General features: G+C 48.2%; 2 protein-coding genes across 2 annotated transcripts; both read right to left on the bottom strand.

Annotated features, from left to right (window-relative positions):
- Nucleotides 1-18620: 18620 nt before the first annotated feature.
- On the bottom strand, nucleotides 18621-21937 carry LOC136517942 (probable glucuronosyltransferase Os01g0926600). Its single transcript, XM_066511598.1, has 4 exons — nucleotides 21574-21937; nucleotides 19806-20194; nucleotides 19409-19650; nucleotides 18621-19308 (listed from the first exon to the last, which is right to left on the bottom strand). The coding sequence occupies exons 1-4, from the start codon at nucleotides 21677-21679 to the stop codon at nucleotides 18795-18797; spliced, it is 1251 nt and encodes a 416-aa protein (XP_066367695.1). The 5' UTR covers nucleotides 21680-21937; the 3' UTR covers nucleotides 18621-18794.
- A 1053-nt stretch (nucleotides 21938-22990) lies between these two features.
- On the bottom strand, nucleotides 22991-25915 carry LOC136517853 (probable glucuronosyltransferase Os01g0926700). The gene is made up of 4 exons (XM_066511504.1): nucleotides 25586-25915; nucleotides 24542-24930; nucleotides 23886-24127; nucleotides 22991-23777 (listed from the first exon to the last, which is right to left on the bottom strand). Exons 1-4 carry the CDS (start codon nucleotides 25686-25688, stop codon nucleotides 23264-23266), a joined length of 1248 nt encoding a protein of 415 aa, XP_066367601.1. The 5' UTR covers nucleotides 25689-25915; the 3' UTR covers nucleotides 22991-23263.
- Between the last annotated feature and the right edge of the window lie 1836 nt (nucleotides 25916-27751).

The following is a 27751-nucleotide window of genomic DNA, read 5'->3' as shown; positions in this document are numbered from 1 at the left end:
GAGTGAAACCGCCTGGGGCCTTTTTGAGGGGTCCTACCATGTTGAGGCCCCGGACCACGAATGGCCAGGTGATGGGGATGGTTTGGAGCTCTTGTGCTGGCAAATGGGTTTGCCGAGCGTAGAACTGGCATCCTTCACACCTGTGGATGACCTCCTCCGCATCTCATAGCGCGGTGGGCCAGTAAAAACCTTAGCGGAAGGCTTTTCCGACCAGCGACCTTGGGCCCACGTGATGCCCACAAATGTCGGCATGGACCTCGAGGTGGAGCTGCCTCCCTTGGTCGGTGGGGATACACTTCATGAGTACTCCTGATGGGCTCCGTTTGTAGAGCTCGTCACCGAGCGCGATGAAGGTCTTTGCGCGTCGAGCGATCCATCGGGCTTTAGTCCTTTTGGGCGGGAGAACCTCCTCGAGGAGGTAGTCTAGTAGTGGTACTCGCCAGTCGGTTTGATCGAGTGTCAGTACGGCGACGTTCGTGGGTGACGTAGAGGTACTGGAGTCGAAGCCCCTAGGCGCTAGCTGGGCGTCGGGGTCGGAGCCCCCGAGCGCTGGCTGGGCATCGGGGTGTGTCCGGGTTGGACCTTCCAGCATGCGGGCGGACGGCTTGTGGATGTCGTTGACAAAGACCCCGCTTGGGGATGGATCCCGCCTGGCGGCTAGTTTCGCGATGAAATCGGCGGCATCGTTGTCCCTTCGAGGGACGTGATGCAGTTCGATCCCCTAGAATTTGTCTTCGACCTTATGCACCTCTTAGCAGTATGATGTCATAAGGGGGCTTTTGCAGGACTCCTTCATGACCTGATCAACGACTAGTTTCGAGTCACCACGGACGTAGAGTCGCCTAGCACCAAGCTCAATGGTGATGTGGAGTCTGTTGATATGGGCCTCGTATTCTGCAGCATTGTTTGAAGCTGAGAAGTGGAGGCGGATAGCGTAGCAGAGCCTACTCCCATCTAGGGAGATTAGAACCACTCCGGCCCCTGAGCCGGGCGCCATTACGGACCCATCGAAGTACATTGTCCAGTACTCGTGGGTGACGTCCGGGGTCGGTAGCTGGACCTCCGTCCATTCAGCGACAAAGTCCACGAGAGCTTGAGACTTAATAGTGGTGCAGGGGGTATATCTAATGTCATGGCCCATGAGTTCAAGTGCCCACTTAGAGATTCGTCCTGTGGCATCGTGGTTGCGGACGATGTCTCCGAGCGGGTACAAAGTGACGACTGTGACTTCATGGTCGGTGAAGTAGTGTAGGAGCTTCCTAGTTGCTATTAGTATGGCGTATAGGAGTTTCTGCACCTGGGGGTACCAGACCTTGGGGTCGGTAAGTACTTCTCTGACGAAGTATACAGGTCGTTGTACCTTGAGCTAGTGTCCCGATTCCTCCCTTTCGACGACTAGGGCGGTGCTCACCACATGGTTACTTGTCGCGATGTAAAGGAGGAGGGGTTCTCCCTGTTCGGGAGCGACGAGGATTGGGGCCGATGTTAGGGACATTTTGAGGCTTTCGAGAGCCTGCTGGGCTTCCTCAGTCCAGACAAAGGTGTCCGTCTTTTTGAGGAGCTTGTAGAGTGGCATCCCCTATTCGTCGAGCCAGGAGATGAAGCGGCTTAGGGCAGTCAGGCAGTCGACGAGCCTCTGCACGCCCTTGACGTTGCGTATGGGACCCATGTTGGAGATGGCTGTGATCTTTTTAGGGTTGGCCTCGATGCCGCGCTTGGATACGATGTATCCGAGCAGCTTCCTCTTCGAAACCCCGAAAACACATTTTCAGGATTCAGCTTGATGTTGAACCTTTGGAGGTTCGCGAATGTCGCGGCCAAGTTTGCGATCAGATCGCACGCTCGAGCTATTTTGACCAGTATGTCATCAACATAGACGGTGATTGTTTGTTTCGACCGTTCAGCCTGATCAGGCTGATCGGGCGGGTCAATTTGGTCGGTGAAGCATCGTTGCGTGCACCTTTGGTAGGTGGCGCTGGCGTTCTTCAAGCTGAAAGGCATGGTCACGTAGCAGTACGAACCATACGGGGTGATGAACGAGGTTGTGAGTTGATCGGACTGCTTCATCATGATCTGGTGATAGCCTGAGTAGGCATCCAGAAAGGAGAGGATCTCGCAACCTGAGGTGGAGTCGATTATCTGGTCTATGCATGGCAACGGAAAGTGATCCTTTGGGCATGCCTTGTTGAGTCCAGTATAATCAACGCACATTCTCCACTTCCTGGTCTTTTTTCTGACAAGGACAGGATTGGCGAGCCAGTCGGAGTGGAAAACCGCCCTGATGAATCCGGCTGCTAGGAGCTTGGCGATCTCTTCGCCTATGGCCCTACGCCTCTCGTCGTCGAAACGACACAGGCGTTGCTTGGCGGGCTTTGAGCCCGGGATAAGGTGTAGTGCGTGCTCGGTGACCTCCCGGGGTATCCCCAGCATGGCAGAAGGCTGCCATGTGAAGACATCGCGATTGTCACACAGGAAGTCGACGAGCTTACATTCCTATTTGCCCAGGAGCTAGGTCCCAATTCGCACCGTTTTGGCTAGGTCGGTGGGGTAGACACCCACCGCCTTGGTTTCCTCAAGCAGGCAGAAGGCCGTCGAGGAGTTCGGTTTGTTGCAGTCTGGGGCTGCTAGAGTTGATGACTCCCCGAGCCGCAAGAGCTCAGATGAGTTGATGACCGCGGTTACAAGCTCGTAGTGCTCGCGGTCGCATGTGAAGGCGGGCGAGAAGGCGCTACTCACGGTGATGATGCCATTTGGTCCCGGCATCTTCAGCTTGAGGTAGGTATAGTTGGGGATAGCCATGAATCTTGCATAGCATGGCTGCCCCAAGATGGCGTGGTAGGACCCTAGAAAGTCCACCACTTCGAAGGTGAGGACCTCCGAGCGGAAGTTGGCCCGGCTACCGAACATGACGGGCAGATCAATCTGTCCGAGCGGGTATGCCTGTGCTCCCAGAATTACCCCGTGGAAGGGGGAGCCCGCCAGGTGGAGCTCTGATCAGGGGATGCGCATGGCATCAAGGGTGTCGACGTATAAGATGTTGAGGCCGCTGCCTCCGTCCATCGGCACCTTGGTGAGGTGCTTCTTGCGGACGATGGGGTCGACAACGAGCGGGTAGCGTCCTGGTCTCGTGATGTGGGAGGGATGGTCCCTCTGATCAAAGGTGATCGGGGATTCCGACCAGCTAAGGAAGGAGGGGATGGCCGTCTCGGCGGTGCATGCCTCCCTGTAGCGTACCATATGCTGGCGTTTAGTCCAGATGGCATCGGACCCACCGAAGATCATGATGCACTCTTCAGGTTCAAGGAAACCATCTCCATCCTTGCCTACCGCGCCTCCCTTCTTGGCTGCCGGCTCCTTGTCGTCTCCCTTCTTTGACCCGCTGGCCTATCGGAGGAAACGTTTGAGGAGCTCACACTCCTTATAGAGGTGTTTGCCGGGGTAGGCATGGTTGGGGCACGGACCATCCATGAGTTTGTTGAAGTTGTTAGGCAGTCCCTGTTGGGGCTGCTTGGCCACATGATCGGCCGCGGCGACCGGCGCGGGGCTGTCCGACCGGCGTCGATCTTTTTTTGCTTTTCTTGCCCCTCTACGTGGAGGGGCCTTCATCTGGGTTCATGCGCTTGGTTGGTGGCGATGTTGAGCAGGTCACGGGTGGTACGGGGTTTCAAGCAGCCAAGCTTGTGGATCAGGGACTCGCAGTTTGTCCCGGAGAGGAACATGCTGATGATGTCTACGTCGACGACATCGAGGAGGGAGTTGCATCATTGGGAGAACCTACGGATGTAATCCCATAGGGACTCGTTGGGCTCCTACTGACAGCTCTTGAGGTCCCAAGAGTTTCCTAGGTGGACGTATGTTCCCTAGAAATTCCCGATGAAGACCCTCTTGAGGTCCATCCAGTCACGGATGCTGTCGTGCGGAAGGAATTCGAGCCATGCCTGAACATGTTCCCCCACGCAAATGGGAAGGTATTGAATGTTGAAATAGTCATCATCCATTCCTCCGGCCCGACAGGCGAGCCAGAAGTCTTTGAGCCAAATGCCTGGGTTGGTCTCCCTGATGTATTTGGTGATGTTGGTGGGTGGCCGGAAATGTTGCGGGAACGGTGCTCTCCGGATACGCCGGCTGAAGGCCCGTGGCCCTGGGCCCTTAGGGTTGGGGCTCCGGTTGTCTAGCCGGCGACCGCGCCTAGGGCGCGTTTCTCCGCTTCCCTCGATGGTTTGGCTGGAGTACGTGTCGCCTGCTGCCATACGGTGGACATCGTTATCGTGTCGAGCCCGATGCCGGTTGTCGATGATGCTGTGTGCGTCCTGGTGCGGATCGGGCCGCTCGTGTACCGGTGGTTGGTGTCGAGCAGGCGCCGTGTTGGACCGTGGCACGACTGCCGCACCTCGAGCCAGGCCTAACGACTATGGCGGTGAGCGAATGGAGCGATCCGTCTGGTGCGTCCTTATCCCCCGGTGGGGAGAGAGGGCGCGGGTTGGAGTCATGACACGAAGCTTTCCGCCTGTTGGACGGTAGCGGCTTCTACTAGAACCCGAAGGTTCCGGTAGACTACCCGCTTCTAGGGGTCGGCGGGCTCGGGAACGCCGCGTAGAAGCATTGCCATAGCGGCGATGTTCTGGCCGGCCCGAGCGAATTGAGGGAGATCGTTCCCCTCGTTCATGATGTCATGTTGGACCCGACGGGCGCCGCCCGTCGGGCCATGCACATGGGGCGTGACGAGCCGTACTGACTGCACCGGCGCAGGCAGCGACAGGTTCTGCCGTCGTTGTCGTAATTCCTCGATGCGTGCCTGCATAGATGCGAGGGCCCCCGCATGCGGGTCCGGAGGGGTGTGAGTTTGCGCAGACTCCACAACCACCGACGCCTATCCCGGAGCATCCGCCATAGCGCACTCCCAGGACAGACGGTGGCAGGGCACCACGTCACCGATGCTAGAACCATCGCTCTCGCCCTTGCCATCCGGGAGTTCGTAGGAAATGGTGGGAATGCAGCCTGCCAATCCCACGAACTTGGACCTGAGGGGGGATGGTGCCCGCATCCTTCGGAGCGCCCGAGCGTATGCGTCCGTGGAGGACACGAGGCCGTAGGGGAACCGATCATACGGTGTTTGTGGCGTGGGTGGTACATTCCCTCCGGGTGATTGGTGGGAGATAGTAAATAAAGAGCAAATAGTAGTACGCATATTACTTACAGTGGGGTTTGAGCAGAGAGTTTGCTCGGAATAAAGCGTAGATGTCGCGTCATCGAAGTCGCGTGTCCCGGAGTTGATGGAGGACGTCTCTCCGATGGGCGCCGGGTCGCGAGTCTCCTCGCGGAGGTGGAGTACGCCGAGCCGGTCGGCAATGAAGTCCAGGCTTCCGAAGAGGAAGGCCTAGGATGGCTCGAAAACGGGTGGAACCCGCATCCCGGCGGGCGAGAGTGCAGGAAACTCCAACGAGCCAAAGCGAATCGTATCGCCCAAGCTCGCCATGGCGGGGGTGGCGGAAAAATGGGACATTCGATGACCAAAAAGTGTTGAACGTACAATGTCTTCCCCACGGACGGCGCCAACTGTCGGTACAGAAAGTGACCAACTAGTGAATATTTGTAGTTTTGCTATATGTTATGATCGGAGGTGGCCTAGCACTCAATGACACAGGATTTATACTGGTTCAGGCAATGTGCCCTACGTCTAGTCGGGGTCGGTCTGTGACTTTATTCCTGAGCCCAGGTGCTCGAAGTTTGTAGTGGCGTTACAAACGGGAAGGAGAAAGGTGGAGTCTACGAGAGGCTAGGTCGGGTCCGACCGGAAGGGCCGAGGGCGACCGGAACTCCACTATGAGCTAGGTGCTTAAGCGTGTGCTTGAAGGGTTGTGAGCTATCGATCTAGTGAATCTCAAATTGAAGAAGTCGACCTCTCCGTTAGAGGGAGCTCATCCACTTTTATAGATGAAGGGGATGGCTTTATAGGCGAGAGGGAGAGAGCACGGATGTTACTAAGCCTTGTCGCCCACGCCGATGAGGACAGTGATGATGGTAGGCGCCTACAATGTTGTTGATGTCATTGTAGAACGTCAGGTGCACATGGGAGGTTGCGTTGCCTTCTTCAGGAAGGGTAGATGTCGGTACCTGCAAAATAGTGTTGGTATGTGAGGAGCCCTACCATGTGTACCAGGTATGGTGAACCCTGGCGCCCATAGTACTATCGATGCCCAGAGGCATGGGGGCTTTTGCCGTATGGGAGTCCAACGGCGCCTACAATACTGTAGACACAAATGTCGGCGCCTACAATACTGTTTGTGTCAGGGCAGTTGTGGAGCATTGTTCCCGCATGCGTACAGGGTATGGTCCCGGTATCATGGTTTGACTTGTGCGCTGCCTTCTCCATTCGCCCCTGGTCCCTTCCGAGCAGGCGTCCCCGGTCGTATGGCCCCAGTCGGCTTTGGTTGCGCCGGTTGGAGAAGAGCGGTGAGCAGGGTTCTTACGTACCTCGGTCGGAGAGACGCTGGGTCAGAGTCGGAAGTAGGGCTCGGGATAGGCCTTCCGATCGAAGAGGTCGTCCGGAGACGGTTGGAGCCCGAATCGAGCGCTCCGGTCGGATAGGTGGGCCGAAGTAGCTGACGAGCGGGCGTTGCTCTTCCTGGGCCTGGCCTTCCAGTCGGTTGCTGGACCGCCCCTTTGTCCTGTTGTTTTTAGACTCTTGGGCCAAGCCCTGGCGCAGAAGCCAGTCCTCGAGGGACCCCGGGTTTATGAACCCGACAAGTAACTGGTCATATGTATCAAACAAGCCTTGCTCTTAGCTTTGCATTAGTCACAATAGTGCTCTTCATTGACTTTTTCTTTCGTTTTACATTTCTTGCTAGTTAGGCTTTCCAGAAATAATCTTAGACCTTTATTAAGTTCTTCTCTCAGTTCTCATTTTTTCTGGTTACGAGTTGTGGTTGATAATTTTAAGAACACTTTCATATGCATCTTCATATTCTACGATAGAAGTAGATGAATATAAACCAGCTTATAAGAAAGAAAAAAACTAGTCATGCTAGGTATATGATTGGTTGTACCTTGAACTCTGATCCATTGCAATTACTATATTTGGTTCATTTACTATAGAATCTTTGATCCGCTTATTTACTCATGTGCATAATGTACGTTTACTGTTTTAGTATTTTGGAGAGACACGCTTTTTTTTCAAACAATGAGACACACGCTGATGTTCATAGATTACAGTGCTACAACCTAAGAAGACCCTCAACATAGACAAATCAACTATTTATAAGAGGTCCATGTCAGGACTAGTCTTATATGGCACAAATTACATGAGGAGAGCACACAACCTGCTACTAACACCGCCTGCTGGTGTACGTTGTGAAAGCTCTAGTTTGGTTTTGATAAATTGATGAAACCATAGGTACTAACCTTTTGACTCTAAGTGAAAATGAGATAGGTTAGTACACTTCAAGTGGTGGAGCAAGATAAAGTCCACAAAGGTGATGTTGGACACGTGATGATGGTGATCAAGCGCTACACTTGAAAAAGAAGAAAGAGGAAACAAAAAGGCTCAAGACAAAAGGTATATTTGATAGGAGCTTGTTGTTTTGGTACTCAAGATATCAAGTGGGTGTAAGTGTATTTAGGATAGATAGACGTACTATTAAAAGGGGTGAAACTCGTTATAAAATGCGGTTATCAAAGTGCCACTAGATGTTCTAATTCATTGCATATGCATTTAGATTCTAGTGAGTGCTAACACCTTTGAAAATATTGGTGAAAAGTTGTTAACACACGCGCACGAGGTGATACACTTGGTGGTTAGCACATTGGAGCAAGGGTGGTGAAGTTTGAGAAGTGGAGGAGACATCTCGTGGTGACCGGACGCTGCCTAGGTAGTGATCGGACTCGGTGCCTGCGTCTGGTCAGTGGCGTGCAGAGAAGGGCGTGCTCGGGCAAGCGACCAGACCCTGATCGACAGAGAGATCAGGCGCACAGGGGGTGCATCTGGTCGATGCTGATGTACTCTAACGTTGCTTGGCACATGAGGCCAGAGAGGATCGGACGCAGGGGCACGTCTGGTCATGCATGAACGGACGTGTCCGGTCGCAAAAATACCTCTCTGGTGCCTTACTAGAGTCGACCGGGGTCCACGTTGTCGCTGGCAGTGGCACGTCCTGTCTTAGCACGAGGGTTGCGAGCGAGCGCACAATCGGACGCGGCGCTGGCGCGTCCGGTCTCACGCTGGTGTGTCCAGTGCAACATTGACGCGCGTGGGCGCGGCTACTAGCCGTTGGGATCGCGCGGCTGACATTTGAAGGCGCAACGCGTGCCAGCATCCAGTAGACCGGACGCTGGTTGGGTTGGGTCCGGTCAGTGCGCAGAGGCGCCCCCTTTAAGCATAAGGGCTCTATTTTGTTGGGGACATATAAATACATGGTAACCGGTTTGGGCTCACTCTCTTGGCTATTTCTATTGAGAATATACCCTAGTGAGCCTAGCCATTCCTCTAACTTATCTTGTTTGATTGATTCATCATTTGATGAGATTAAATAGCATCCAAGTGCATTGCTTTGAGTGATTGCATCTAGATGCACGGGTGATTGTGTTTCGCTGCGGGATTCGCTTGTTACTCTTGGTGTTTGCCGATACCTAGATGGCTTGGTGCAGTGAGGATAGTTGAGCGGAGGAAAGTGATTGTCTCCGGCTCCGATCGTGGTGATTGTGAGGGGTTCTTGACCTTTCCCCAGCGGAGAGCCAAAAGGTACTTTAGTGGATTACGCGTGGCTTGTGTGATCCCCATCTTATGTTGGTTGTGCGGCACCCGATTACGGGTTAGGCGTGTGATGCCTATTAGCACGTGGACCTCTAAGTGAGTGAATCGTCACAACGAGGACTAGCTTGCCGGCAAGCAAGTGAACCTCGGGAGAAAAATTATTGTGTCATCTTGTCTCCGAGGAATTCATTTGGTATTCATTGTGATTGATTGATTGTCACTTGTCACGGCGGTGTAACCCTCACTATCTCTCTTGTATTTATATTCTAGTGTAGCTAAGCTCGTTAGTGTAACTAGTTTTGAGAGCTAGCTTGTGTCTTGTTAGTTTGGTTAGTGGGGGTTTTTAATTAGTTTTTGAGAGCTCACTAACTTAAAGAGTAGTGACTTAGCTCTTGTGTGAAATAGAGATCATAGCTACTAAAATTGTGGATAGTCGGCTTGCATTTTTTGTAGGCTAGCGTAACATTTGTTTTGCCACTTAATTGTCTAACTACTTGACTTAAGTGTTGTTGTAGAAATTTTATAGGCTATTCACCCCTTTAGCCTTTCACGCTAATGCCTTTCTTGCACCAGCCTACTACTAACACTGCTTGCCGGTCTGCACCGCCGCCTCTCCTGCACCGGACAAGAGTCTCGCCAGCACTGCGCGAATGCGTAAACCTCCCCGCTCCAGCGTGAAGTAATACCCTCACGCGTGAAGTAACCTGCTACTAACACCGCCTCCAGGCTACTGCTAAATGTACCTGGTGCAAAGTAGCCGCGTAGTAGGAAGCCTAGGAGGTCATAGTGCTCGAACTCACCGTCTATGCCAGAACCAAGGGCAACACTCAACAAACTCGCTATTTTTATGGGATGAGAAAACCTAAAAAATCTACAGACATGAATGTATCAGTTTAAGACCACTACAAGAGTATTTTTGGATTTTAATGTCGAGAGGCATGAAAAGTATAATCCGGTCTATATATAATGATATAACTACCTCCAATGGCGGAATTTTTTACGGGGAATTGTTAACAACCAATCACACTAAAGCCTCCTTTGGCACGGCTCATCCAAAAAGACTTCACCGGTGAAGCCAGAAAAACTGGTTTTTCCCGGCTTCTAGTTCATTTTAACCCCGGCTTACAAAACGGCTTCACGCTACAGTGCCTCGATTTGCACAAAATAGATGAAGCCGAAGCCGGCCTAAACCGTGCCAAAGCCCTAGCACCGTCAACCAACACGCACAAGTATTCCTGAAAGTTGAAACCTCTATTTCTCATCCGATAGCTGTGCTGCATATGTTGCTAGTGCTCTCCTCAGGAGCCGCCATCTTGGACACATTTCACAACTCATTCATAGGGCCACGAACATCAGCGCAAAGGATGCTAGTAATATCCACCCAATACTTCCATATGGCTTTGTTGCCTGTACTGTTGTTCTCCACAAAGTAATTAACTCCACTACAATCTCTCCGTGGCTCAGCATCAAACAGGGAGGCTTCATAGGCGCGTCCGAGGGTAGGGGGCTCCCCCGCCCCCCCCTCGCGCGCTCGTCGGTCACATGTGCCTATTTATATCCTACGGTGCGCAAATGCAACAGAGCCTTGTTCAACCTCGCGCCATTTTTCCAAGCTCATGCTAGTCGCCATTGCCGCGGCACACGCTGACACTACTACTAGCGAGGACACGAAAGAATAGATCGATGGACTCTGAGGCCGCGCTCCCGAGGGTCGTGGACTCGGCCTCCGGCGCCCTCCAAAGTAGGGCGATGGTGCCATCGGCGATGCTCATCGCTGGTGTCTTCCAGGTTCAGGTGGTGGCGGCGCTCGCGCTCCTGTTCTGCGCAGTGGTGGTTCTGCGTTAAGATTCCGGAAGGCATCTTCTCCCACCATGGCAAGGCGGCCGCCTTCGTGTACTATGCTGTCCTCATGGCCAGGGTGATTGTCGGCTCCGCGACAGCCACTGCTTCCTTCTGGGCCGCACACTGTCTGGACGGCCAACAACTTGAGTTTGTACTGTATAAAACATGTGTTTGCAGGTGTTTGTACTGTATAAGAAATGATAATCTTGGTCTTCTTCGCCTTAGGTTCAGGCTGTGGTTGAAGCCATCCTCTTCCATTCTCAAACTATAGTAGCAGGCTGCAGCATATTTAATCTTTTTTTATGGATGGAATTTTTTTATCGATACCACGAGAGCGTGCAGCTGCAGAATTAGAAAGTATATAAACAATGCTTCAAACGGGAGCCCAGGAAATGAGGAAAGGAGAAGGAAAGCTAGAGAGCCTAACAGATCCTTTGCAGCCCGCAGTCTGACTGTTTCCTGTCGGCCCAATCTTAAAGGCCCATATATATCTCCATGTCTCAATAGCCCCATGAGATGATGAGAAATCGTGAGCTCAGAGCTGAACACATCTTTCGTTTAGCGCAACCTCGGCAGGCAAAGCTGGATGCGCGCGCGAGCTCCCGCTATAAAATGAGCGCCCCCTGCACTGCTGTCGTCAATGATTACCTGGGCATGGCAAGCGGTAGTCCGGTGGCCTACGCATTGCACTTGCGAGATGTACAGTCCCATGGTGTATCTAATCCAATTCTAATTCTAAAGGTTTAAAACTTTGGTCCCTAGGCTCAGGCAGGGCTGCGAAGTTTCTCGTTTGGGCAACAGTTTGCGATCCATCCTTTGTGTCGAGAAACTTACGTTGAATTTGTGTGTTTCATTGCAAGGGTTTTTTGCAAAGCTGGAGCCAAAAAGAAGCGTTTCTGTTTAAAAAGGTGTACTTGTCTGCATCTAAAACATGAAGTGAAAAAACGTACGTCGGATGAGAACAGGCTGTGTTTCGTATCCAATGAATTGATGTGTTTCGTATCCAATGAATTGCTGTCAAGACATGCTAGTTAATATATAGAATAATAATACCATTAGGGTCTTGGCACCTCAACTTTTGTCTTGCCCCGGCCTCCCTGATTGCCATGTAGTCCCTCCACCCCATAATATTTGTACTGCGATTCAAAAAAATTCCCAAAATATCGGCCACTGTGGTCTGACAGAAGAACTGTTGGATATATTATGGGCTTGGCCCATATAATATTTAATAAATCAAATAAACTCTATGGTCCATAATAATGCACGATATATGGTTTAATACCATACGGATTTTTGATTAGACGTTGACTCGGTTTATATGGTTAGATATTGTCTATCTATATTGAGAATCTGAGAAAAGGACGTGGGTGTGCCACACGCGCGCATGCGCGCCGCCGTCGGCCGGGCTGTGGGCATGGCGGATGGGACGGTAGTGGTTTTGCCACTCAATCCACATAATTACGGGAGTTACTCTCTCGTATATTGGTGGTGGCTACTCTCTTTTATGTTGGTGGCAGCTTCATTGCGGGAGCTTCTCTTGTTACTGCTGTCTTTGTCCTTCTGCGTCCGCATGCCATCTCCTCCGGAGCCCATTCACTTCCCTGGCCGTGAGCATATAATCTCAGCTCCTCCGTCAGTTATTCTTCTTCGCTTCCGAGGCACCACATATTCAGCTGCTCTTTGGTTCTTCCCATCTCGGTTCCTGCGCGCACTGGAGCTGGGAGAGTAGGCCTCCGGAAAGCCTGTCGTCTTCGAGTTCACCTGCTCGGGTGAAGGGCGCCAATCACGTTTTTGGGGAGTGTCGATGGCGGCACGACTATTCGATGTCCTCTACTTCCTGGAGGATCGCTGGTGATCGGCACGGCTTCTCATCTGCACTGCATCGGGACGACTACATCGACAGGCACTATGTCTTTGAGTGCATCTAGCTTTGCCACTGGGTATGTCTCTGGAACGAACCTTTTAAAGTCTTGGCTGTCAATCCTTAGTTTTAGTATCATCTACATGCTCGTCGTGTTTAAGACACAAGCACATATATGATGTCACCAACATTTTCATATTGCTTTATGTCTCTTTCTGGATTAAATTGCTACTAAATTGCCTAATATTCTAACAATCAAAAAACGTGATAGGCAATTCTCGGTAGTTGGCTTTGTGAGTATGCTGAAACCGAATGTCTTTGAGGGCACTCATTACAAGAGGTGGCGGCAAAGGTGGATTCTATGGTTGACTTCTGTACACTGTTATTTTGTTGCTAAACGTAGGGTTATTGGGCCGCATACTCCTGATGAGGAGAATGCGTTCAAACATGCTGACACTACGTTCAAGACAGCAATTTTGAGTGTGCTTGGAGACACCATAGTTGATGCATATGTGCCGCTACAGACTGGTAAAGAGATGTGGGACGCACTTGAGGCCAAATATGGGGCTTCTGATGCTGGTTCTGAGTTGTATGTCATGGAGCAGTTTCATGACTATAGGATGGTCGATGGTCGTTCTGTGGTGGAACAAACTTATGAGATACAAACACTGGTAAAGGAGCTCGAATATTTTGGGTGTGTGTTGCCTGATAAGTTTGTGGTAGGCGGTATCATTGCTAAGCTGCCACAGGCTTAGATAGATTTTGCTACTTCTCTGAAACATAAGAGACAGGAGTTTGACATTGCCGAGCTCATTGGCTCTTTAGATGTTGAGGAGAAGGCAAGAGAAAAGGACGTTCGTGGCAAGAAAGTTGGTGAGGGGAGTTCTAGTGCCCATTTGGTGTAGAAAAATCCTACCAAATCCCACAAAAAGAAATTCCAGCAATAACTCAAACAAAAGTCTACCACTCCTTTTAAGAAGAAGAGGAATAACAAGGAAAAGGGAAATTGTTTCACTTGTGGCAAGCCTGGGCACTATGCTAGAGAGTGCGAGGAGGCTAAGTGAAAGCCAAACAAGAAAACAACAAACACAGTTGAGACTGATGTAGGAACAATGGGGTACGATAATTTATTGTCTATTGTTCTTTCAGTTTGTCATTCACCTGATTAGCGGGTTGATACAGGAGCAAATATACATGTGTGTGCTGATGTTTCTTTGTTTTCTTCTTATCAGGTCGGGCGGACTTCCTCGTTGATGGGGAACAGGGCGCGTGCGGCTATACGTGGTGTTGGTACGGTCGATCTGAAACTTACTTCGAGAAAGGTCGTGCTGCTGAAGAACGTGCATCATGTCCCCTCAATAAAGAAGAATTTGATTAGTGGTTCTTTGCTGTGTCGTGATGGTTTTAAACTTGTGTTCGAGTCTAATAAGTGCGTACTTTCTAAGTATGGAACTTTTATTGGAAAAGGCTATGAGAGTGGAGGCTTATTCAGCTTGTCTTTGACGGATACTTGTTTTAATTCTGTGAGCCATGTGAGCCACGATAATGAGAGAAATATTTGACATTCACGCTTATGTCATATTAATTTTGGTTCCATTATTCGCTTAGCTGGTTTAAATTGAATTCTGAATTTTGACTTGGTCAAAAGGTTCTAAGCGTCATGTTTGTGTTGAATCAAAGCAACCTCGCAAGCCTCACAGGGCTGCTGCGGCGAGGGATTTGGCACTATTAGAACTAATCCATTCTGATGTGTGTGAGAAGAATGGAGAGTTGACCAAAGGTGGCAAGAGATATTTCATAACATTCATAGATGATTGCACTCGATTTTGCTATGTATACTTATTAAAAACAAAAAGATGAAGCGTTACGTTATTTTAAGATCTATAAAGCTGAGGAAGAAAATCAACTTGAGAAGAAAATTAAACGTTTGCGATCTGATCATGGGGAGAATATTTCTCAAATGAATTTTCTGAGTTTTTGCGTGGTGCTTGGTATTATTCATGAGAGGACGCCACCATACTCACCATAGTCCAATGGGATTGCAGAGAGAAAGAACCGCACTCTAATTGAGTTGGTTAACGCCATATTATAGACTACGGGACTATCTAAGGAATGATGGGGTGAGGCAATTTTGACAGCGTGTCATATCCTGAATAGGGTGCCCATAAAGAACAAAGAAATTACACCATTCGAGGAATGGGAGAAGAAGAGATTAAATCTCTCTTACTTGCGAACTTGGGGTTGTTTGGCAAAGATGAATGTGCCAATAAGTAAAAAGTGAAAGCTTAGACCAAAAATTGTTGATTGTGTTTTTCTCGGTTATGCTATTCACAGCGTGGGTTATAGATTTTTAATAATAAACTCTGATGTTCCTGATATGGTTGTTGGTACAATTATAGAATCTAAAGATGCGACATTTTTTGAGTGTGAATTTCCTATGAAAAATACACCTAGCACTTCTAGTCATGAATCTATTTTTCTGCCTGAGACATATAAACGGGTAATACACGCTGATGTTGAAACCCATGAAAAATTTTCTGAGGAGGATAATAATATAGTCACTCGAAAGAGACGGAGGGTTGCAAAATCCTTTGATGAAGACTATATTATATACCTTGTAGATGATACCCCCACAACCATAGCTGAGGCATATTCATCTCTTGACGCTGACTTGTGGAAGGAAGCTGTTCAAAATGAGATGGACTCTATTATGTCTAATGAAACTTGGGAAGTGGTTGATCGTCCTTACGGATGCAAACCAGTGGGGTGTAAATGGGTCTTCAAAAAGAAGTTTAGGCCTGATGGTATTATTGAGAAGTACAAGGCGAGACCAGTGGCTATATGTTATACTCAAAAGGAAGAAGAGGATTATTTTGATACTTACTCACCAGTTGCTCGTTTGACGACCATACGTGTGCTGCTGTCCTTGGCTGCCTCACACGGTCTTCTCGTTCATCAGATGGACGTTAAGACAACTTTCTTGAATGGGGAGCTTGAGGAAGAAATCTAAATGGATCAGTCTGATGGGTTTATAGCAAAAGATCAAGAGGATAAGGTTTGTAAATTATTAAAATCCTTGTATGGCCTAAAGCAAGCTCCTAAGCAGTGGCATGAGAAGTTTGACAAAACTTTAACATCAGCTGGCTTTGCCGTGAATGAAGCTGATAAATGTGTCTATTATCGGTATGGTGGGGGAGAAGGTGTAATTTTGTGCTTGTATGTGGATGATATTTTAATCTTTGAAATAATACTAATATGATCAAGGAAGTGAAAGACTTTTTGTCTATTAATTTTGAGATGAAAGACTTGGGTGAGGCTGATGTTATAATTCTTAATATAAAGCTACTGAGAGAAGGAAATGGTGCGATAACACTTGTGCAATCCCACTATGTGAAAATAGTGCTAAATCGCTTTGGATATAGTGATTGCACGTCTTCTCCAACTACCTATGACCCAAGTGTGCTATTAAGGAAAAATCGCAGAATAGCACGGGATCAATTGAGATATTCTCAAATTATTCGCTCACTTATATATTTGGCTAGTGCAACAAGGCCTGATATCTCGTTTGTTGTGAGCAAACTTAGGTAGTTTGTTTTCAAATCCGAGAGATACACATTGGCATGCTCTTGAGAGGGTGTTGCGCTACCTGAAGGGAACTATGAGCTATGACATTCACTATACCGGGTACCCGAGGGTACTGGAGGGTTATAGTGATGCTAACTGGATAGCTGGCGCTGATGAGCTTTATGCCACAAGCGGATATGCGTTCTTGCTTGAAGGTGGCGCCATTTCCTAAAAGACTTGCAAGCAGATCGTTTTAACGAAGTCTACAATGGAAGCAGAACTCACAGCATTAGACACCACTGGCACTGAAGTCGAGTGGCTTCGTGAACTCCAAATGGGTTTACCGGTAGTTGAAAAACCGATACCGGCTATCTCCATGAACTGTGATAACCAAACGGTGATAATCAAAATGAACAGTTCTAGGGACAACATGAAGTCTACAAGGCATGTGAAAAGACGGTTAAAATCTATCAGAAAACTGAGAAACTCCAGAGTAATTGCATTGGACTATGTCCATACATCTAAGAATCTGACAAATCAGTTCACAAAGGGTCTGTCACGCAATGTAATAGAAGGTGCATCGAGAGAATTGGGGTTGAGACCCACTTGAAGTCATTCCATAGTGGTAACCTGTCCTATATGATCGAAGATCCCGTGAAGTAGGATGGTGAAACAAGCTAGTGGTTGACTGAGGGAGAGACCCCTTATGTTAAAGTCTGAATCGTTTGAGATGCATTTTTCTCCAATGTTGTATGCCAGAATGGTTAATTCCTTAATGTGATCCGAGTGACTTACTTAAGCAGGGATGTCCTACAGAACATCCTAGAAGGAACACACCTATATGAGTTTGATTGCTAGTAACAATTTATGAGATGTGGGTAATCTCTAGATACTTATGAAAGGCCTGTAAGTGTGACTTATATGCTTCAAATAGAGGGGATGCTTGTTGCAGCCTAGTATCAAATAAGAACTTTAGTGAAACTCACCTCACATAAAACTGTCAATTCAAGCCATAGTCCATTGTTCAGTTGTGACTGAGTATAACTACAGCTCTAGATGGATGTTCAACTTAATAGTCTCCTTCTAAACTCTGGTATATCAAACAAATATGGTTTTGAGACTATTTTACTACGAACCCTAGAGTTTGGTGGGGATTGTTGATATATTATGGGCTTGGCCCATATAATATTTAATAAATTAAATAAACTCTATGGCCCATAATAATGCGCGATATATGGTTTAATACCATATGGAATTTTGACTAGACGTTGACTCAGTTTATATGATTGAACATTGTCTATATATATTGAGAAGCTGAGAAAAGTACGTGGGTGTGCCACACGCGCGTGCGCACCGCCGCCGGCCGGACTAGGCCATGGGTGTGGCGTGGCGCGGCGAGCGGACGGACGAACATGAGTGATTTTGCCCCTCAATCCACATAATTACGGGAGTTACTCTTTTTTATGTTGATGGCGGCTTCATTGCGGGAGTTTCGCCTGTTACTGCCGTCTCTGTCCTTCGGCGTCCGCATGCCTTCTCCGTCCTCTGATCTCCTCCTGAGCCTATTTACTTCCCTGACCATGAGCATATAATATCAGCTCCTTCGTCGGTCGTTCTTCTTCGCTTCCGAGACAACATATTTAGCTACTCTCTGGTTCTTCCTGTCTCGGTTCCTGCGCGCACTGGAGCTGGGAGAGTAGGCCACAGATGCGCCGCCGCCGCCGCCACCGCCACTGCCATGGCCGACGTCTAGGTCTACGGACTCGAACGCGACAACTACGCCGTCAACGAACACCTCCTCTTCGGCGCCCGCGTAGGCAGCGGACTTCTCTTCGGGTACCTGGGTCGAAGAGGAGCCGATGGGAGTGGATCCCGGCACGACAGCGACATCCGCCTCGACGCCTCGGACACATGGAGAGGATGTCAGAGAGTCCTACTGTAGTGCTGCGCGGAGGTGGCTGTGAAGGAGGACTCGACGAAATCGGGGAAGATGAAGACAATGGTGCCGTCACTTGCCTGAGACCCTGAGTAGAGCTGTGGCCGTGTTGATAGGGGGAAAAAAAATCCATGTGTTTTTTTTTTTTACTAAAACGTGTTGTATAGCATTTCTAAAAAAAAATAGAGAAAATAGATGCCCAGCTTTATTTTGTCCCTTCGTCTAGACTCTCGACGGTTCTAGACTCTCGACTCTGGGCATTCCGCTAGCCACCGCCGCACATGTTCCTCATCGGCTCATTCGCATAACTGCATCCAAAGTGCGGGCGCTCTCATGAAGCCCCGCGGCGGCATCCTGGAGCTCGTCCCGGTCGACATGGAAGACGGAGGCGGGGCCCGACCGCCGTTGCGGGCGGAGCGCGCTCGTGAGGAGGCGCGACGGTGGTGAGAGCCTCAGCCAAGTCGTGGGGAAGGCGAGGGCGCCGCCGTTGTCTTCTACCTCTGCCTTCTTATTCCTCTGGACATGGAGATGGCCTGCTGCAGTGAGCTCGCGCGCATGGGGAGGGAGAGGGCCGGGCCGTCGGCCGGCCGGCGTGGCGCAGGTCCCACGCTGCCTTTCTATATATATATACAGGCAAGAGAGGCACATTGCCTCAGAAAGAAGAAAGGTTGGAGGAGCAAGAGAAGAGCTTTACATTTAATCAATGGTTGTGTGGTTCACTCATCAGCATCACCATCATCGATCAGCCTCTCATCCGGTTGTGTCGTTTACAAAAGAGCACCAGCCACGGCGAACGGTGACGGTGCCTCACCTCACCAGTCGCCACTAACTATACTATACACCTACCACGGCTTGAGGTCATCCCGGTTCCCCTCGGTCCAGTTGAGCACCTTCTGCCCGGGCTTGAGGAACACGCCCTTGCCGTGGGGCAGCTTCCGCGCCAGCCCGTTGAGCACCTGGTGGAACGCGTCCCTCGGCTCCGCGGGCTGCGGGAACAGCATCGCCTGCTTCATCGATGGGTTCGCCAGCAGCCGCTGCTTGCGGAGGATCTCCTCCATGGGTATGGACGTCAGGATGGTGTCCAGCTTCAGGATGTCGTCCTCGGCCACGAACACGCCGATCTCCTCCCACGGGATCGCGTCCGCGAAGGGGAGCACGATGTCGTCGGCGATGATCACGGGGATGCAGCCGAACACCACGGCCTCCACCAGGCGGGGGCTCCATGGCGCCCACCCCAGTGGGCACAGGCAGAAGATGGCGCGCTGCATGTCCTCGTAGTAGGTTGGTGGGTGCTCTGTCGAGATGTCGAACAGAGCGTTGTTCTTGAAGTTCTCCCATACTGACGCACGGGCGCCCCTGCATTGCATACACACGGTAGGAGGTGCGTCAAGACTTTCGAATCAATGATTCATTCACTAATAAGACTCCTTGTCAGGTACATAGTTTAGGTGCGTACCTTGCATAGTAACCACCCTCGGGATCATTTGCAGCATCATAGAACAGACCACGGAAGTAGACAAAGATTGACCGAGGGGTCTCTGGTGGAACAATGTGAGTTCTCATCTTATGAGGAGGAGCATACGGTGGGATGGTGATGGAGCCTTCCTTGAGGCACACATGATTCTTCTGCCCAAAAGTCTGGACCAGCGTAGCACGGCGCAGCACCGGAAGGACACCTCGCTGGATGGCCGTCTCTTCCTTAACAGTAGGAATTTTTAGTACACGGTATGTGGATGATGCTAGAACAGATGCTGTGTATATATGGGGAAATGACTAGGCTGGAATTCGATTTTATGACTTTGCATTCCTAGTTGCATTGGTATTCATTCATGGTTTATGGCTCTGTGACTCACCTGGAAATAGAAGCATGCTCCATAGTCATGTGGCGTGACAAAGAAATGGTCTGCTCCCTCCGTCCTGTTCCAGTAGGGCCAACGCTTTGAAATATACTGAATCGCACTTCTCATCATTCGTGGAGACTTCGTAGTCAAGGGATGACCCCATGGTGTAAGGTCGCAGGTTGTGTATACTGGAGTATAGAACCAATCAGCTTCGTCCGGATTCAAAGTCCGGACCGCGCTCGTCAATAGGAAGCGATGCATGAATATCTCTGTAGCAAACATGTGGCTGAGGCATCGCGAATCTTTTGCCAGTATGTTCTTGTTGTACTTGGGGGGCAACTCATAGACATATACCTTGAGCCTTCCAACAGGATCATCTTCAAGCACATCACCAGCACTTCCTGAAATTTAATCAGATCCACATTAAAAAAAATGAGGATTATGCACCTTAATACCATGATCAATACAATGATGTTCTGAGTGGTGGCTGATGGTAAATGGCTTGATCCCCAGAGCTCTCAAGCGAGGCCTTAACTCTGATTATTTTGGCCGCTTGGTCTCTATGGACTATTTATACTGTAGCGGCTGGCTGGTTTTCAGACCAGCCGGCTGGTTTCTCCTCACAGCAGCACTATTTATCAACCAGCCGGTATTTCTCTCTCACACAACCAGCCGCTACAGTGTTTTGGCTTCTTTTTTTCAGACAAGCGAACGGGGCAAATAACGCGGTGTTCAATGGAGCCAACGCTAGTATACAGGTAATTATTAGAAAAATCACCGAGGAAATCCATCTCTGGTGTCTAGCTGAGGTTTTATTCATTTGGAGGTCCTGGCTCATAAATAGATTGGCTGGTCATGTTTGTGCGTTGTCATTAGAAGCGCAAATGTAATTGCTTCTAGCTGAGGTGTGTGTGTTTTGGGGGTGTCGTAAACTCTGTTCTTCTTCTTAATGCAATGGTACACAGATATCTTGCCTATTCGAGCAAAAAAACCATGATCCTAATACAATGGAGTCTAACAGTTTTGTGAAAGTATTTTTTTTTCAGGCAAAGCATAACAGAAACTATACAGCAAGTAGGCACACAAGCAAGTTATGCAGAACTCTTTTAGTAGGGTCAGGGTGCAGCTAAATATCACATCAATTAAGAGTTTGAAGGATCCCTGACAGTTCTATGAAGCCGATAAGTAATAAGTGTAGTTAGTAGGCAAAACATGTACTGGAAACCATATCTTAGGTGGAAAGATAGAGATGAATTCAAAAAACACAATTCAGTGGCTCGGATTTTTTAGTTGCGAGTGCAAACTCGTTTTTGAATTCATAGGAAAATGACAAATTTGAGGTAATCGAGTTTGTCATTTGGAGCACAGACAAGGTAGGATCATGATCCATTGCAGATGCATCAAACAGCAATGGCAGGTCTGATCTCAAGATTTCAATTCTGTTCCTTCAATTTCCAGGATGAAACAATTCCTTGTGCACGCTGACCGCTTCACTGAGTCGAAATGGGAGCACCTAGTTCGTTCGTGGATTAACAAACAAAGCGTGGAAGCGCATCTCTGTCAGTAACACCTGATCTATCTCGCCAACTACGCGCCCGCTCGCCTTCCCAAGACCTCGCAGGATTCGTCGCGCGACATCAGATCCACTCCGGCCAGCAGAAACGCGGGAGACAAGCACGGATTACCCAGATCAACACCCAACCGCAGGCAACGCATAATTCACTGATCGGATCAAAGAGAAGCAGAGGACGACGAAGTAAGCAAGGGCGAGGCCGCGTACCTTGGATCCGCTCAGTCTCCTGCGCCACGACGACAGCGACGTCCGGGCAGGCGAGGAGCAAGGCGGCGAGCACCAGCGCCTGCGCCGTCGCGCTCCCCGTCCCCATTAGCCTGAGCGCCTGCCTTCCCTTCCCTCCACTCTCGGCGGCTGCTCAGGCTTAACGCGGAGTCCGGGAGAGGTGGTAGGCAACTGGCGGCGTTCTTGGCAGGCAGAGAGAACAGACTAGGCGCCCGGACGCAGAGTCAAAGCGAGTATGGCAGGGGTGATGGTGTTGGTGGTGGGCTGGCGACCGTGCTCGCTGTCGGCGGAGGTGGTGGGTGCCTGCCAGGTTCCCTGTGTTTGTTTGCAAGATGACGACTTTTTTTTGCATTCCCATGTACTACTACTCCTACCGGCTACCAGCACTCCAGCAGTGGTTTTGTCCTTGAAAAATAAATAAATAAAATTCCAGAAAAGTGGTAGTACTAGAATATTGCTGGCACTGCCTGCAACATTGTTTCGCTTTGCTTAGGTCACACTTCATGCCATCTTTTTAAAAAAATTTCCTTTAAAAAAAATCTTTTTTTTATTTTCTCCTCGTTACCTACTATATTTGACTTGGATCGTCTGATCTACCTAGTGTTAGGTGGTCGTTTTCGTCGTCTTCTCCAGCCAGTTAGGTAGATCATGGCACGCCATAATGTTTTTTCTACCTTCTCACTCCTTTCGTTGACCTCACGAACTAGTCACCACGCCTTACTGAAGTTTTTTTTTAAAAAAAAAAAATACAAACTCCTACCATTTCCAATGTTTGTGGCCATTTAGGAACATAGCACCAGACCCAAGTACACAACAGGCGACCTTCCTTTCGTTGACCTCACGAACTAGTCACCACGCCTTACTGAAGTTTTTTTAAAAAAAAATACAAACTCCTACCATTTCCAATGTTTGTGGCCATTTAGGAACATAGCACCAGACCCAAGTACACAACAGGCGACCTTGTTTCTGAGATACATTTCTGAACTGCCATCAGTTACCATTTCAGTTCGGGGGTGACATCCCAACTAAGTGCAGGTCCTGATGTTGACCTCATTTCCTAACCTATCTACCACCACCATCTTTGCACCACCAACCAGCAATCGTTCTCTAGGTTACTGCACTCACATCACAGGGGCAATCGCAATTTGCACCAACATTCCTTGAGAACTCAGCAACATTCAGTTAAAAGACCGAAGTGACGTGCTGCCTGATCAGCAGATCGGACAGCCTTCCCTATGAGGATCTTGCTTCAGATAGCAGTTTCACCTTTGTCACCTGATTATTCAGACACGCAGAATCAAAAGGAATCAAAATCAGCCAGGTCGAGCACCACAACACAATGGAAAGTATGGCAACTGCAGTGCAGTAGGATAATGAAATGAGATCAACAATCAGCATGAGTAGTACAATCTTATAAATTTCATTTATGATATATACACATATGGTCGACAGGGCTTGGCACTCTTATATCATCTAGTGAATGAGAAAGGGGAAAAAAGAAATGAAGACATATATAACAGTTATAGAAGAAAAAAAACATACAAAAAATGTACATTTGGCTTGTGGTCACCACTATGTGCACCCATTGTAATTCAAAGGCACAGGTATATATAATCATGTTCTCAATACTTCCTTTCCGAAGAAGTCACATCCATCTCAGTTCCACAAGATGCTACCAAGGCTTCAGGTCGCCAGGTGGTCCGGCGGTCCAGTTCAGGACCTTCTCACTGGGCTTCAGGAAGACATTGCTACCGTGCGGGAGCTTGCGCGCGAGACCATTAAGAATCTGGTGGAATGCATCTCCTGGCTGAGCAGGCTGGGGGAACAGCATGGCCTGCTTCATCGACGGGTTCGCAAGGAGCCGTTGCTTCCTCAGTACGACATCTGTGGGAATGGATGTCAGTATGCTGTCCAGCTGCGGGACATCCTCCTCAGCAACGAAAACACCAATATCCTCCCATGGGATGGCGTCCGCAAAGGGAAGGACGATGTCATCTGCGATGATCACCGGGATGCAGCCAAAGACCACCGCTTCCACTAGCCTGGGACTCCATGGTGCCCAGCCCAATGGGCACAGACAGAACACTGAACGCTGCATGTCTTCATAGTATGTTGGTGGGTGATCGGTCGAGATGTCAAATAGCGGGTTGTTCTTGAAGTTCTCCCAGACTGATGCACGAGCACCTCTGTAGAACAGGCAATGTCATCAGAGAGTAGACCCAGGAAGGAATGGGAGGATGGAAAACGAGCGAGGTGTCAATTGCATTGCTTGTACACAGATATAGATGAATTACCTTGCATAGTAACCGCCCTCAGGATCATTGCCGGTGTCATAGAACAGACCTCGGAAATACACAAAGATGGATCGAGGGGTGTCTGCGGGGATAAGGTGAGTCTGCATTTTCTGAGGAGGAGCATATGGTGGGATGGTGATGGACCCATCCTTCAGGCAGACATGGTTCTTCTGTCCAAAGGTCTGAACCAGCGTAGCACGCTGAAGCAAGGGAAGGATTCCCCGTCCGATTGCTTTCTCTTCCTGATACAGTGGAAGTGCTTATTAGTTATTACAGAAACATCAAGATATTGAAACAGACAGTAACAGTGTAGTAAGTGGTTATTTTAACTAGGTGGTTAGTGAAAATGAATATGGATATCAGAATGATATCTAAGTAAACTAAAATCTGGGGCATGTTTCTTCTACAAGGGGCAAAGAACGTGTGGAGCCTGAACCAATTAAGTTAGAGTAGTTCATTCATGTTGATACAAGCATCTTGATACCCCTATCGCCCCCATGTTTACTGCCAAAATTAGACATATGTCCCAGTAGTTTTGGCACAACGCACTGTTAAACTATCATTGCTGAATGCTGAACATCTAACCTTCATTAGTATTAGTAGGAGGATAAATAAATGCATGCAACCGCTACTCAATTAATCTACTAGCGTTGTACCTGATAATGAAAGCAAGCACCAAAGTCATGGGGTGTGACAAAGAAATGATCAGCGCCTTCTGATCTATTCCAGTAAGGCCAATTCGTAGCAATCAGCTGGATTGCACTACGCATCATTCGAGGAGACTTGAAAGGCAAGGGAAGGCCCTTGGGGGTCAGATCGCATGTTGTGTATACGGGTGTGTAGAACCAATCTGCTTCCTCAGGATTAAAAGTTCGGACAGCGCTTGACAACAGGAACCGGTGCATGAAGATCTCAGCGGCAAACATGTGGTTCAGGCACCTAGGATCCTTCTTCAGCAGCTTCTTGTTGTATTTGCTGGGGAGATCATAGACATAGACCTTGAGCCTCCCAACAGGGTTATCTTCCAACACATCACCAGCGCTTCCTGCATTTTGTAGGCCACAGCATTAGGGCTAGCATGAAAGTGGGGAAAAGAGTATACCTAGCTAAGAAATCCACTGAAGCAACGGTATGCTAGCTAGGCAACCTACATGTCTAAAACGAATTGTGCGCCTATGTTAAACTGAACGAATCATGATTATCATCATGTGTCATTCAATGCTCCATGAGTATGATCCTGTTTGTCAAGCTTGATGGGTTACTTGACACTACAGAGTGCATCAGTTGGTCAACCACAAAAATCTAAAGCATGTACAGAGAGCGGGAGCTCTCTGCACTGGGCATGTATGTGAGCAGTAGCAGGATGTTCTAAAAAAAACGTGAGTTTTAACTGAATTAAGCCAGAACCAGATCAAATAACTATGAACACGACACCAAAGGATCGACCTGCATTCTGCTTATCTGTAACCCAGTAGCATATTAATTCAGGATTCAGTGGCCTAACAGATCAAACCGACATACTAATAGATGCCAAGATTCTTGCTTTGCCCATTAAAATACTAGATGTCTGTATGTGTACTACAGGCAAAAAGGACCCTAGAGAAAACGAGCAGCTCGAGTCGTACAAACGCGCTCATCTAGATCAGAAGCAAGATGGAAAGGAACAGAAGCAGAGAGAGGGTCGCGCCGCCGCCGCGTACCTTCGATCCGCTCGGTCTCCTGCGCCGTGACGACGGTGATGTCGGAGCAGGCGAGAAGCAAGGCGAGCGCCAGGGCCAGTGCCCGCGCGCTCCCCGTCCCCATTGGTCAGGGCAGGGATGTGTTGTGAGCCTGGAGGCGGCGGTGTGGCTGCCGCTTGCTATGGGTCGCGTACTCTCTCACTGTCGGCGGAAGAGGGCAGGGGCGGTGGGGGAGGAAGAAGAGATCCCACTCGCAGGCAAGCCAAAGGGGAGGCCTTTTTGCCCTCCTACCAAGCTGTTAGCTGCGTGTGTTTGGTGGTGGAGGGAGAAGGTGAGCGGTGGCTTTCCCTTCTTCCTCCTTGAAAAATTCCAACACACACGCACATCTTCACGAAGAAAAAGGGAACGCGCGCTGTCTCCGTCTGATTCTCCCCGTTTTCCTGCTGCTTTTCCTAATCTTCTTTCCACAAAGCAATAATGGGCTTGAGCTGCAGCTGCTACAGTAACTATAGGTAAATAGACTGATAATGCATCATTGTAAAATGAAAGGAAAGTGTAAGGTGGTGTTTGGTTGCCCCTCCTAAATTTTAGTCGCTCTCCCATAAAATGTTTGGACACATGCATGGAGTATTAAATATAGACTAATTACGAAACTAATTGCATAGTTTGCGACTAATTTGTGAGATGAATCTTTTAAGCCTAATTAATCCATGATTTGACAATGTGGTGCTACAGTAACATGTGTTAATGATGGATTAATTAGGCTTAAAAAAATCGTCTCGTGGAGTACTGACGGATTATGTAATTTATTTTTTTATTAGTATCCGAACACCCCATGCAACATCATCCCGACACACATCCTAAATTTTAGTCACCGGATCCAAACATCACCTAATTTGTGTCCAACCATGGACGGATGTTTGGTGATCTCGCATCAGATGTCAGGTTTCTTTGCCCTTCCTTTCACCAAACTTTGATGCAGGTCCTCTCACTTGCCCTACCTCAGTAGAAGATCAAGTCTCTTTTTCAACCATTGTTTGATAATTTTTAACTACTTCCTTCGCCCTAAAATAAGTCTATCTCATATTTTGAGGAGCCAACCAATCTCTTTGACCAAATGTATGCCAAAAAAATATTAATATTTGTAATACCAGATAAGCATCATAGATTAATCGTGTCATATAATAAACCTAATTGAGATGTAAATGTTGATACTATTTTCTTAAAACCTAGTCAAAATTGAAATTGGTTGACTCCTACAAGATTGAGACTTATTTTTGGGACAGGTAGAGTATATAGGAGAGCTATTACTATTCGTATATTGCATCTTTCTATCATTGTTTTTAACAGTCTACACCCTCCGTTCTCTTTTAACTGTCCTTCTCGCTTTTCGAAAAAATCAAAGGAATCTAATTTTGATCAAATATATAAAAAAATATTAATATTTACATTACATAGTTAGTACTATTAGATAGATTATTGAATATATTTTTATAAGAAATTTATTTAGACATACAAATGTTGCTAGTATTTTTTTTTCTATAAATCTAGTCAAAGTTAATAACGTTTTTATCAGCACATAAACCATAGCAACAAAATAATTAGAGACAGATGGAGTATTATTTTTCTTTTAGAAAATATCCTCGATTGTGTATGGACTACTCTATGAACTAGTCTCTATTTTTAAATTTATATGAGCTGCTTTTAAATAAGGGTGTGGTTGCTCTAGGCAGCCACAGCCCACGGTTGCAGGTACACAAATCGAGCAGTAGCAGCTTAGGGTGGGCGTTCGGTTCTCGGTTCGGTTTCGGTTCGGTTCCCTCGGTTATTGATGAAATTCGGTTCCTAGAAAACGAGAACCGATCGGTTCCAAAAAATTTTAGGAACTGAGCATTTCGGTCCTCGGTTATTTCGGTTCGGTTCCGGTTCTAACCGAACTAACCGAATTTTTTCAGAAGACCTCAAGACAATAATAAATATACTTGTTCTAAGGCAAATTTATACAACACTATATTCATTTTTAATAATAATAATATATAAGAAAACAATAGCAATATAGTAACACAAATATATAGCAGTTCAAATATAAAACACTACACATAAACCAAACATAATCCTACAAAATACAAGTAAGTGAAGTACAATTCATATAATTCGGTTCTTTCGGTTAATTCGGTTAACCGAGAG

Source organism: Miscanthus floridulus, chromosome 17 (assembly GCF_019320115.1).
Source record: "Miscanthus floridulus cultivar M001 chromosome 17, ASM1932011v1, whole genome shotgun sequence".
Taxonomy (NCBI): domain Eukaryota; kingdom Viridiplantae; phylum Streptophyta; class Magnoliopsida; order Poales; family Poaceae; genus Miscanthus; species Miscanthus floridulus.
This window is presented reverse-complemented; position numbering and strand designations above follow the sequence as displayed.

Coding starts and splice junctions, on each gene's coding strand:
- LOC136517942 (XM_066511598.1), bottom strand. CDS start 21,679: ATGGGGACGGGGAGCGCGACGGCGCAGGCGCTGGTGCTCGCCGCCTTG. Junction 19,651..19,805: donor GAGCATGCTTCTATTTCCAG/GTGAGTCACAGA, acceptor CCTACTGTTAAG/GAAGAGACGGCCATCCAGCG. Junction 19,309..19,408: donor GAGGGTGGTTACTATGCAAG/GTACGCACCTAA, acceptor TATGCAATGCAG/GGGCGCCCGTGCGTCAGTAT.
- LOC136517853 (XM_066511504.1), bottom strand. CDS start 25,688: ATGGGGACGGGGAGCGCGCGGGCACTGGCCCTGGCGCTCGCCTTGCTT. Junction 24,931..25,585: donor GGAGACCGAGCGGATCGAAG/GTACGCGGCGGC, acceptor TACAAAATGCAG/GAAGCGCTGGTGATGTGTTG. Junction 24,128..24,541: donor GTGCTTGCTTTCATTATCAG/GTACAACGCTAG, acceptor CCACTGTATCAG/GAAGAGAAAGCAATCGGACG.